This window comes from Musca domestica, unplaced genomic scaffold (genome assembly GCF_030504385.1).
Source record: "Musca domestica strain aabys unplaced genomic scaffold, Musca_domestica.polishedcontigs.V.1.1 2, whole genome shotgun sequence".
Lineage (NCBI taxonomy): Eukaryota > Metazoa > Arthropoda > Insecta > Diptera > Muscidae > Musca > Musca domestica.
Genome location: NW_026712249.1, coordinates 29,605,709 through 29,618,993, shown reverse-complemented (window position 1 = coordinate 29,618,993; position 13,285 = coordinate 29,605,709). Strand labels below are relative to the sequence as shown.

Below are 13,285 nucleotides of genomic sequence, written 5' to 3'. Positions count from 1 at the left end.
AGCAAGATTTTGCAAACAATTTTTGCAAATTCTTGCCTAATGCTGTTCGATTACTGAAAGGCCCAATAAATGAGAGTGAGTACAGAGAGTCAATTTGAAAGGGCGGGAAAATGTGATCAATTCTGCTCAGTTAAAAGGTTTCCTTTATTAACTGGGTGTAAAAGTAACTTTTTGATATAAAACCACTCTAAAATCTTTAATAATGCAGATTTTTACATGAAATTTTGGCGAATGGTTGCTGAGGTGTTCCCACTCATGTTCCAAGGAGGAAAGGGGCATATTTTTTTTCTTAATATGTGCTTTATATCCTTTTTTAAAGTGTTTAACTACGAGAGTTAATCTGGTATGGTATATTTTTGTCCAGTTAAAATTGGTATTGTAATTGGTTCAAAACATATTTTTTTTAGCAGGACTTCTGAACTTGTAATCAAGAAAAGGACGAAGAAACTGCTCAGAAAACTTACTTTGAAATTGGGAAAGTGTTGAAGGAATTTCCACAATAGGCAGTGTTCCCATGGCCTATAAATAATACAAACGTTTTGTGTGAGTTTTCTAGAAGATATCTTTATTTCAAAACTTAATTCAAATTTGGCACTTATTTTCAAAAAAATCTTCAAGCTTAACCTATAATAAGGGATTTTTTCATTATAAAAATTGGTGATGTAAAATTAAAATTGTGTCCTCCTCCTATTCCATACTGCGTGTGGAATGTGAGCGATAAGTGGGCATATCCAATACCACCTTACGGCGACGACAACACCACACAATACCCCATATAATTAAGATCAATAAAATCAACAGCAAAATTACACCCAATGCTATGGCAGCAATGGCTGCCTCATTCAGAACAACATCTCTCACATCAATGCTGTAGGACTTCTGATTACCCACAACATCATAAACCACCAGGCTAACTTTGGGTTCACAACAGTTGGCTATGTATGTGGCCTTCAACGGTTCACTGCTACCAATGGTATAGGAATTGGTGTACATTAAACCTCCATTGGGATTCGATTGCAGGCGCATAACACCCGTCTGCCAATCCTGTGCCGTAACATATAAACTCCAAAAACGCGTGGAACACTCCGTGGCATCTGAAGTAGAGATACCATCGCAGCGGCTGCCAAAGTTCCATGAGAGAGCAGGAGCGGTGTTGTCCTGTAAGAGAAATTTTTGAATTTGAAAAATTCTTATACTTTAATTTGTTCCTTACCTGTATATCCGCTGCTGTAACAACCTTAAGATTCAATGACAGGGATGTGGTTTGACCCACACCCGTTGTTGAGAATGTAATGTGATCCACTGTGCCAGCTTCGGTGCCTTGTGGAGCCAATACTGTCACCGTAACTGTTGCCATTTGCCCAGCTTGCAGGAAAATACTGAAAAGGATAATATACAAAATTTTATTATGAAGCGCTTTGGAAATATTCTTCACTTGTTTGGAGTGTTATTGAAATATTGGTTTAAATAGAAAAGAAGGAACACTAAAGTCAAGAATGCGGAATTTGAGCGAACCTTAGGGATACAGCTTTTCTTTGTTTCTTAGTTTTGCCTCAAAACAAAAAAGTCGGTCTTTCGTTTCAAATGGATTAAGATTTTAACTTTTCAAACTAAAGTTGATTTCAGTTTTAGATTTTTGATGTGTTGCTGTTACGTGTTGATTTCAGTTAGTCTGGTTCTAGGTCTAAATTCAAGAATTCTGCTGCCTTCAAAGTCTATAGCCAAAGATCTTCAGGAGTGAGTTAGTTAGGTTTGGCATGGCAATTAAAATGGGATGCAGCGGAGTGAGATGGCAAACAATTGAAACAACTTAAAACAAAGCTATCCTGGTTTGTAGGCAGCCCACGATCTTCGGCTGCAATGAATGGAGTGGACTCCAAGGATGACATTCCTACTGTAGTTGTTAATAGCATCTTTGACTGCTACTTGTTGCCTGATAGGCTTCTTATTCCGAGACTATCTCTTATAGCATTGGTTCTCCCTGCCTAGAACATTAGGTCCTTCCTGATAAGCCTGGTTTGGGAATTTTATCCACCATATGATAGTTTCGATGATTCCTAGCATGTGGTTATGCTGATGTAAGTTTGTATTCGAATGTAGCAAACCACAGAGCGACCTATTGCCTAATAAGCGGTCAACTAGGTCTTCTTCGGAATCCATGTTGGTGACTGGAAGCTCCTCTTAATGCTGGGTTGAAGTTAAGACTTCGAAAGTTTTCGCTACTGCGACAAAAGCGAAGTCATTCTGTATGATTAGTTTTTGCTGGCATCCTTCAGTAGCGCGACCACCCAGCGCAAGGGTAAAAGGTTGTGGACTTTTATCAGGGGTTTTTTAATACCGCCATTGAGATTCTCTTCGGGGCCAACGCTTTGGATGACTTAGCATTTCGGTGTAAAGATATCTAATAGTTATGTTCGCTTAGCTCTATCGCTCTTGGTTTGTTCGACAAATAGCTGGTTAAAGTAACCAGCGAGCTTCTTTATATCAGACACCGTTACGTCATTAAACGTGACTGAGGCGATATCATCCTTTTCACCAGGGTTCCAGAGCATGAAAATGTATCGGAAAATCCTTTCTGCCATCCGAACATCAGAAGGGTTGGGCAGTTATATGAAGCAGTTTGTTGAACACTCGGTATTCTGGCCAGTGAGTCTTTCCATGGCGAAAAAACGCGCGGCGTTTGTAGGTTTTTAAATCGGAGATATGCTGATTGAGACGATGAAAAGGAGATGTCCTGATCTAAGAGAAATGACGCGATACCAAGTCGTCATTTGTCACATCAGGTGGTACTATTTTAAAGTCTGGCTAACTGTGATATTCTCTTCTTATTCGGGTGGGGTAATCAATCTGCCCTGATTTACCTAGGACGGAATGCCACAGCTCATGGTGGGCATTGAAATTCCCTAGATTCCCAGACGGTTATTGTTATTGCCTGGTAAATAACCCGGTTTACAGATACCATATAGAGGGATATGTACACAAAACAGCTCTACATTGGCAGTTCCAGTTGGCAGGGTCACTCTAGACTAGCTCAGGTGAGATAGGACTGTATTAAAGAAAATGGTGTAACAGGAAAGCCAATCTCCCATCTCCACTTCTGGTCCGGTTTCTCCTCACTACGTTGTAATTATAAATATTGCCTCAATTCCCTAGCAACCTATTGATGATCCATTTAATTTTGTTAAAATATAGAGTCTTCTATGAATCTCTATCTTCCCTATACCTTTTTATGATTATATCCTCCTGTTTACAATTACATTCCAACTTACCTCTGCGGTGCCAAACGCATCAGATAACGTTTCTCATCGACCACCTGTATGCTATATAGAATACTATCGCAACCGGTATTTGTAACTTCAAAATACAACTGGCCCATCATGCCGGCCGATATCAGCACTTGCGAGTGAATACCCATTTCAATTTTAGTATTTGTCCGCTGCAAAACATTGGTGCTACGAGGATTTAACATTGTATTTTGGGCTGGTACAGCATCTGTGCTAGAATTTTTCGGCAGCACTTCCTGCGTATTGCGATGAATTTCTGTCGCTGAAAATGTTTCAACTTGAGATTTTGGTTCATTTGAATTCGTTGCTGTCTTGTCATCGGGAAAGCGTAAATTGCTATGGGTCATTGGCATTTTGGAGATGGTTAGGCCTGATGTAATGCTTTGGATTTTCGCATTGCGCAAACGTGCCGGGTATAGGGTATGACCTTCATAGAAATAGGTTTCAAAGTGTTTGATGACATCGTCTGAAAAGGGAATGAAAAAATACAGAAGAGAAACGAAGATATGATATTATTTTTGAAATAATACTTAATGTTTTGAAAATAAGTAGAAAAATATTTTTCAATTTTATCGAGCTTACTCAAAATATATCTCTTCAAATAAACAAATAATAAAACCAAAGTAATTTGAGTAGCATCGAAAATGCAATCGAAATGTTAAATTATAATCTCAATTTTATGACGTAGAATTAAATAAGTGTGTTTATATATTTTCCAAATATTTTTTTCTATTTTAAAAACTGACCCACATACCCACATACCCAAATCCCTTATCTCTTGGCCTGCCAGCATTTTTGCTTCCTATTTTATGAACTAATCAAACTTATCTAGAACTTGCTAATAACAAAATAGCTTTCAAACAATATTTTTTAGTATTATTATTATTTAAAATCAAATAAAATTCAAAACAAATGCATTAAAACACAGCTTTGTTTCATAACCAAAAAAAAAAAAAAAAAAAAAAAAACGATGATGATCTATCTAAAGCTTCTCAAAGGTGAATTAATGTTATCATCATCATATTTTTGAACGCTATCATCGCTATGTTCGAAAAATCAATGAGTGTAGAAAAAATATTTAGATTTTATTTTGTGTGTACATGAATGATTAAATTGCCCCATTAGTAATCCGAGAATCGTGAAAGTGCCCAGTACTTACCCAAAAATGTGTCGGCCTTACGTTCGCCTCGTATAAACACTGTGTATTCGGCATTCAAATCTTCGGGTATAATTTTCAATTTATATACGGTGGCTTTGCGTAGCTTCGTCAACGGTACAAAGGCATCCAGGCGATTGTCATCTTCGGGTGTTGTCATAAATGGAATTTTAAATTTTACCAATTTTTTCAAATTAATATCTGTGAGGAGGAGAAAAACAAGGAAACGAAGAAAAAATAATTAAAGTGATTTATAGAAGCAAGATAATTGAAGTTTTAAATTATATGGCAAGAATTTTCTTTTTTGTATGGAAAGACTTGCCATATTATCTGAAAGCAAAAAAAGTTAAATATGAGAAAGAGTGGAGAGTGAGAGATAAACTCTTTTAGACATTATCTAATGGAAAGAAAAAAATTCTTTGGTAAATCGAACAGTCGATTTTTCACGACATTCAAAAGTCGATTTCTTTGTTAAAATATCAAAATATGATTAAGTTTTAAATAATCTGGCAAGGCTTTTCTTTTTTCTAAGTAAATACTTGCCATATTATCTGAGAGCAAAAAAAGTTAAATATGAGAAAGAGAGGAGAGTGAAAGATAATTTTTTTTAGGCATTATTTAACGGAAAGAAAGCTAATTCTTTGGTAAATCTTACAGTCGAATTTTGAAGACTTTCAAAAGTCGATTTTTTTTGTTAAAATACCAATATGTGATTAAGTTTCATATAGTCTAAATTCGCTTAATAGCTCCCCAGTCCAGACGAAATTCCTACACACAGGGTGACATAAAAAAAAGCTGCAACAATGTTAAACGCCATAATTTTTACATTTTTTTTTAAATTTTATTGAATGAAAGCAAAAAATGTCTGAAATAGCATCAAATTTTAAAATAAATTTAGATTTATTCGAATTGGTCACCTTTGGCACGAATTATGGCCTTCAAAAGGGCCAATGAAACCATCACACTCTGCCCGAAGGTTGCTCTGCGGTATTTTGGCCCATTCCCGGTGAAGCGCTTGCTTGAGATGATCGAAACTTTGGTATTTTTTTAGTGCCAACCTTGCTTTCCAAAATACTCCAGATACAATAGTCCAATGGATTGATAATCCGGGGATTTTGGTGGCCATTGTGCACTGGAAATGAAGCGAGGAACCTCCCTTTTGTAATCATTCTTGAGTGGCGTGTGCTGAGTGCGATGGTGCTGAGTCCTGTTGGAATGTCCGAGGTCTGCGGCCATAATGTTTGCGTGCCCAAGGCTTTAATATACACTCCATAATATTTTCGCGATTCGGCATTTATTCTGATGCCACGGTCGATTAATACGAGCGGAGAGCGACCATCGGCTGTTATGGCGGCCCACACCATCACCATGGCCGACGCTTGAGTTCTGTTCTGCTGGCCAACCGAAGGTGCACATTTTCAGCTGACCTTTTTTGGCAAGTAAACACGATCATTTTATTTGTTTACAAACTGCTGGACAACGAATGTTTTCTCATCGGAGAAAACTAAATTCGGCAGTTCACCACTTTCGGCCAAGCGAAGCAACTCTTTAGTTCTTTTGAGTCTTTTTTCTTCCTGTTGCGGTGTAAGTTCTTGCACTCTTTGGAATTTCAATGGCTTTATCCCGAGCTGAATGGAATATTGCGATATGTTCAGCTCACGATCCATTTCAGCTTGTCGGCCACTGCGATGCGGGTTTCGATCAGATCGCTTCTTTACTATTTCAGCTTATGTTGCTGTTTTCTTCCGTCCACTTCCTTGACGTCGGGCTACGCTACCAGTATCACGGTAACGAGCGATGGTACGAGACTCAAAAGATTTATTCGCATTTAAAGGCTGGCGTGCTCTAACGATAGAAACTTGTGGTTTTTCAGCCAAATAAACGAAATCACACTATCACCCTTGAATTCCATTACGAATAACTTTTTTTCTGGAAAATGCTCACCAAAATGCTTTTCTTCGCTTGTAAACAATAGAATAAGCTGGCACTGGAATAATTTTAACAGCTGTCGGACGAATGGCTTAGAAATGACAGCAGTCTGAAGTTTTGTTGCAGTTTTTTCATCTCACTTTGTATATTTTGTGTGAAAATAGATAATTTAAGAAATCTTCACCTTCCATTCATTTTTAGCATTTTTCTATTATTTATTTAAATAAGTCAAACAAAACCACTTGTAGCATTTGTTTTGATAGTAATTCTAACTTTACAATCCATAAATTCAGTCCTCTGTACCAATTTAAAGTCGACTTATAAATCTTTAATCTGGTAGTGGCTGTCTTTGCAGCGGTTTAGTTCATTGTTTGCTTTCAAAATCCACTTTTTTTGGCAAGAATTACGTCTAAGAAATTGTAAAACGTAGTCACCAGTAAATGTTCAATGTTTTAAAATAATCATTAATCTATTTTAAACATATTTTGATCAGTAATAAATCATATTTATTTATTGGTACGTTCATTATACCAATCCAAAGTCGACTTATGAATCCCTAATCAGATAGTAGTTTAATTCATTCTTTGCCTTGAAAATTAATTTTTGGGCACGAATTACCTCTAATAAAAAAGTGACCAATAAATGTGCAATACTTTAAATAATGCATTAATCTATTTTACGCCTATTTTAAAAAGGAATAGTGCACATGTTTTATATATATGCTCATTTTTTGCTTGCCAAATGTAAACAATCTGGCAACTCACTTTATTTCTCTTTCTTCATTATTCCGTATAAATTGTGATTGAAAAAAAATGTAAACAATAAACTACCCCATTTCAATTGTGAATACACGGTACTTTCGCTCTTACCATTGTGAATGCTTCACATTGACCGTTCGATTCGTGGTTGTATCATCGCCACAACGCCGACTGTTTACAATAACAACTACCATCATTTGTGGCGCACACAACAAAAAGAAAACAGTCGATGCAAAAAGCCCCCAGAAAAATGCGAATTTCATGGCAAAAACAAAATGTCAAATAAGAATGAAAGAAAATATATTCAATAGACGTATGTCGTCGTCGTCGTTGTTGTGATATTAGACAAGTTAAGTGAAAAGGAATCTCTTGCTCTCTCCCGGTGTTTAGTAAGAAAAGAATCTTATTGCCCGACAAATGTGAAATGTCTTGAAAAGTGTGAATAAAGAAATTTATTAAAAAAAAATAACAACGAAATCTCTATTAAAAAAATAAAGTGTTAATTATTGTGAAATACAAAGTTGATAATTACATTGCCTTGTTTTAATTGCCAACGAAATATAACAACAACGATACAAATAGAGATGTATAATACGGCAATAGTGTGAAATTATTTAGTTTTTGTTTTGGTGCTATTTGTGTGTGTTTTTTATTGCAAAAATCATTGAAAGGGAACGAAATCTGTGGCGAAATATTAAAAAAAGGTAAAAATTATTGTTTTTAATAAAAAGCGCAAAATATTGTGAAAAAATCCTCTATTGCTGTGTGACTCAAAGGACTTGCTGTTAAGTTGTTGCTATGTTTTCTTTTTCGTTTGCATTCATTGTGTGCCACCATATTACGAAAGGATGGAAGCTATGAGAAACATACGATTTTGTTGTCATAGGTTTTAGTGGGCATAGGGTTGCCGTAATACAGTGAATTTGTGTGTTTTTATTGGATGATAGTGGGGAATGTTGCGCTACTTGTTGATTGAAATTAGTGATACAGATTAATGAAAATTGGTGTTATAGACGAACGAATCGGAAATTAAACGAAAATTGGCAGCAAATTTGGTTGGACTCAACCCATGAAATGTATTTGGACGTTTATAAAAAAAGAATTATTTACAGATTTAACAAATTTTTTTGTTTTTTAAAATTGAGATGTACCAAGTCTGAATGGAATCAGATGTTAATTCAGCGTTTTAAGAGCTTCATGAACTTTTAAAATTTTTGACCCTTTGTGGGGGAGATACCAGAAGGAGTGGATTGATATATCCCAACTTTACAGCAGATCTTGTGTTGTGTAGAACTAATGGGATTTGTTAAATATGAAGAGAACCGGATGCTTATTTCGGACTTTATAATCGTTTTGGTTATTCAAAATTTTGACCCTTTGTGAGGGAGGTACCCGAAGGAGTGGACCGATATGTTTCATATTCACACCAGACCTTGGGTTAATATAAATATTGTGATAATTTTGAACACAATTGGACTCATAAATCACATTTTATAGGAGCTATAATTATTCAAAATGTTCACTCTTTGTGGGGGAGGTATTTGATGGAGTGGACCGATATTGTCCACTTTTGTTCCAGACTGATAACTGATGTAAATTTTAGAATTTGCAAAGTTCGAGCTAAATCGGATTATCCTTTCTCTTTCTGTGCAGTAGGGTTGCCCATATTCGACGGACCCATCTGGCAACGCCATAACTTTTGACAGAGATGTCACATCGCTTAATGACATACCGCGTTTGAAGCGTCAGTCCAAGCAGATTTTTACCATGAACCAATACACGCCACGCGAGCGCTCTGAAATAGTTGAAATTTACATTCAACAGAAGACGTCAATTGTGAAAACTGAAAGTGCTTTTAAAACATTAAAAAATGTGAGAAGTGCGCCTTCTAAGAACACCATTAAGCGTTTATACCAAAAATTTTCGACTGGTAAGGCTCTTTCTAATCCGAAGAGGCGATATAAAAGTCGACCAAGGCGATCGGCCGAGAATATCGCTGCCGTACGAGCCAGTGTTGAGAGGTCCCCAAGAACATCCCAAAAACGCCGTTCTCGGCAGTTGGGCATGGCTCGGTCCACTTTACAACGGATTATTCGCATTGATTTGCATTTGTTCCCGTACAAAATTCAATTGACGCAAAGAATGTTGCCAGCTGTACAAGCCTCGACAAGCTGGACAAGCCTCGTCGATTGGAATGGGCCCAAAGTTCCGTCGAATATGGGCAACCCTGTATATATGTTTTTTGAAAACCTCGAAACGTTTGCAAAACACTTGTCTTTTAAATAAAATATAAACAATTTTTCTTTGAATAATTAAATTTTCCCTTCAGGAGGTACCAGAAGGAGTGGACTGATATTGCCCATCTCCGAACTCGATCTAAGTTTGATAATAATATTGCGATGTACCAAGTTTGGACGAAATCTAATACTCCCTTTGAGAGTCATCGTGCGCACCAGTCAGCCAGACGAACGGACATCGCTAGATCGACTCCGAACGTCCTGAAACTGGTTTGATCTGAAGAGATCCAGTGTCTAAAATCGTCAATTCGATGAAGCACGTTTTGGTTGTATCAAATGATATATACCCTCTGTAGCCATACGGGTGAGGGAATAATCAATAAAAAAAGGGTCAAGGCTCAATTCTTGGTAATGCCTATATAAGCTTGGAGAAGAAGACTATTTTGGATAACAAACTTAGTATCGATTTGATTTTCTTAAACTTAACAGCAAACTTAGTTGTTAGGCGTACTTGTTTGCCGACAATATACAGGGCTTGTTCCCAGGGCTGGGTTGTGGTTCTACGAAAACATATAATGAGAATTTTTTTTCATTTTAAATTTGTATCCCTTTTAAGTTGTCATTTCATTCATAGAACAAGAATTGAACCTCTGTTCTATGAAAAATAATATAGGAACTCAAGGATTTTACTCAAGGACTATACTGCTTCGGACATTATAGGTCCTTTCTATTCGGTATTTTGATGATTTTCGCGACATTATTCATCGGAATTGTTTCAAATCTGGTAGTTGAAAGTTCGTAATACCTATGACAGAAGATTTTCTGTGCAGATCCACGTCTTCGTATAGCCCCCCTTATAACGGTACCTCCCGATATTCGGTATTTTGATGATTTTCGCGACATTATTCACCGGAATTGTTTCAAATCTGGTAGTTGGAAGTTCGTAATGGATACTACAGCCTATGAAAGCAAATTATCTGTACAGGTCCACATCTTCGTGTAGCCCCCATATAACGATATCTCCAGATATTCGGCATTTTGATGATTTTAGCAATATTATTCACTGGAATCGTTTCAAATTTGGTATTTGATGTTCGTAATGGATACCACAGCCTTTCACAGAAAATTGTCTGTGCAGGTCCACGTCTTCGTATAGCCCCCATACAACGGTACCTCCCGATATTCGGTATTTTGATGATTTTAGCGACATTATTCACCGGAATTGTTTCAACTTTGGTATTTGCAGTTCGAAATGGATACTACAGCCTATGACAGAAAATTTTCTGTGCAGATCCACGTTTTCGTATAGCCCCCTTATAACAGTACATCCCGATATTGGCTATTTTGATGAATTTAGCGACATTATTCACCGGAATTGTTTCAAATTTGGTATTTAAGATTCGTAATGGATACTACAGCCTATGACAGAAAATTGTCTGTGCAGGTCCACGTCTTCGTATAGCCCCCATATAACGGAACCTACCAAAATTCGGTATTTTGATGATTTTAGCGTCATTATTTAACGGAATTGTTTCAAATTACGTATTTAGAGTTCGTAATGGAAACTACAGTCTGTGACAGAAAATTGTCTATGCAGGTACAGGTCTTCGTATAGTCCTCTTTTGACGGTACCTCCCGATATTCGGGATTTTGATGATTTTAGCGACATTATTCACCGATTTTTTTTCAAGTTTTCCATTTGAATATTGTAATGGCTTATGATAAAAGTTAACTATGCAGGTACACGTCGTCGTATAGACCCTAATATAAGAGCTACATTCATATTTCATACATATTTCTAAGATTTTAACAATTTTTAACGGATTTTATTATTATTATTATTTTTTTTTTTTTGAAAACTGCAAAATTTGGTCCGACTAAAAAAAAGAAGATACTGACAACATAAGTACGTGCTATGGAGTGGAAATAAAGTAAAAAAACTGTGATATTAATTTTTAAGTAGTGTAGTTTATTATATGTTCTATGTAAACTCGTCTTAAAAATTATATTACGAATTCTCCAGAAGAAGTCGCCAAAACAGCGACGAAACGTCGGGAATAAAATACAAAATAAAATAATTTTGTTTTAATTTGTATATGAAACCTAAGGCCAAAAAGCTAAAACATTCAAACCATAGAAATAATCATTGTCCAAAAAATAACAACAATGAACTTAAAGTATTTTTACTTGTTTTCTTATCAAAATAATATCAAACCAACATTTGTCCTTCGTCAAACAACCATTTTTCTTTATCACCTTATATTTGGTTCTGAGAATTATTCAATTTTTTCAAATTATTCCCATGAATAAAATTTTCCTAACAAAAATGTTCCCTATTTCACAATCTCTACATTTGGTAACCCTACAACTCATCATGAGAGTCTCATGCAATGGGCATGCATGCAGGCATGCGAGAGAGAGAGAGAGAGACATAATGAAATGATTTGTGGAGAGCTTTTTTTGTTTACGAAAAAACAGCTGTTACCATATCGTATCAATTGATTGTTCATCTGAATCATTGTATTTTTGATGAGGAGAAAAACACTAAATTGTTGCTGAGAAAGTTTCCATTACAGAGGATGGAATGAAAATAGTTTTGGGTTTTCAATTCTATATTTCTTTATTTGTTTGTGAACACAAAAAAATAATTCAAATGTAATTCTTATCAAAGAGTAGACTCCAGACGGGAAGGTCGTCACATCAGAAGAAGTTATTTTTATACCCTCCACCATGGGTAGGAGGGTATATTAACTTTGTCATTCCGTTTGTAACACCTCTAAATATTCGTCGTAGACCCCATAAAGTATATATATTCATAATCAGCATAAAATTCTAAGACGATTTAGCGATGTCCGTCTGTCTGTCTGTCTGTCCGTCTGTCTGTCTGTCTGTCCGTCTGTCTGTCTGTTGAAATCACGATAGAGCCCACATTATTTGACGTAGACCTTTGAAATTTGGCACAAGTGTGTGTATTGTCCCTAGGATGGTTGGTATTGAAAATGAGATATATCGGTCCACGTTTTGGTATAGCCCCCATATAACGGTACCTACCGATATTCGGTATTTTGATGATTTATGCCACATTTTTTCACGGATTTGTCTGAAAATTGGTATTTGTAGGTCACAACGGGTCCCTGAGCGTGTGGCAAAACATTGCATGTATAGGTCCACGTTCTGGTATAGTCCCCATATAACGGTTCCTCCCGATATTCGGTATATTGATGATTTATGCCACATTTTTTCACTGATTTGTGTAAAAGTTGGTATTTGTGGGTCATAATGGGTCCTAGTTCGTGTGGCGAAACATTGTAATTATAGAAGCACGTGTTGGTGTAGCCCCTATATAACGGTACCTCCCGATATTCGGCATTTTAATGTTTTTTGCCACATTTCTTCTAATGTTCTTTTACCCTAGGGTGGAGGGTATTAAAAGTTTGGCCCGGCCGAACTTAATGTTTTTTTACTTGTTTCATTTTATTATTTTTTTTGTGTTTTGTAAATTAGTCACAATGGGAACCCATGTCTGGCGATAAACCAATTTTTTTGCAATTCCGGTTGGACTTTGGTTTTTAAATTGAAAAATGAGATTTAATAATATGAACAAAATGTGTCAGAAAAATAAAACAATAAAAATGACGTCATCATCAATTTTATACAAAGAATTTTTGAAATTTGTTAAAATAAGGTCATAATTGGAATTGAATTCATGCGATTTCTTTTTCTGAAACGTAATGTTCTAAAATTGTTTTTTTTTTTAATTAAATTATTTCAAGTAGATGTTCTGCCAGATTGTGTTTTAAAATCGATATCATATGTTGTAGAACAACTAAATATTGTTAATAATCAATCAATTTATAGAACAACTTAATATTGCAGTAAACATTCGATCATTTTTAAATTGATGACGTTTCTCTTTAATAT

At 35.9% G+C, this 13,285-nt stretch overlaps 2 protein-coding genes across 3 annotated transcripts in view; one reads left to right on the top strand and one right to left on the bottom strand.

The window, feature by feature from the left end:
* LOC101900024 (mucin-17) overlaps window positions 1-13,285 on the top strand; it is a 167,913-nt gene that overhangs the window by 785 nt on the left and 153,843 nt on the right. The window lies entirely within an intron of this gene.
* The window catches only part of LOC101900196 (uncharacterized), a 102,673-nt gene continuing 89,930 nt past the window's right edge, over window positions 543-13,285 (bottom strand). For both annotated transcript variants that reach the window (XM_059122054.1, XM_059122055.1), the window contains exons 6-9: window positions 4,444-4,641; window positions 3,270-3,750; window positions 1,214-1,379; window positions 543-1,158 (exon numbers count right to left, since the gene is read on the bottom strand). In XM_059122054.1, coding sequence (XP_058978037.1) covers window positions 688-1,158; window positions 1,214-1,379; window positions 3,270-3,750; window positions 4,444-4,641 — 1,316 coding nt within the window. In that variant the 3' untranslated portion in view covers window positions 543-687. The remainder of the gene's footprint in view (window positions 1,159-1,213; window positions 1,380-3,269; window positions 3,751-4,443; window positions 4,642-13,285) is intronic.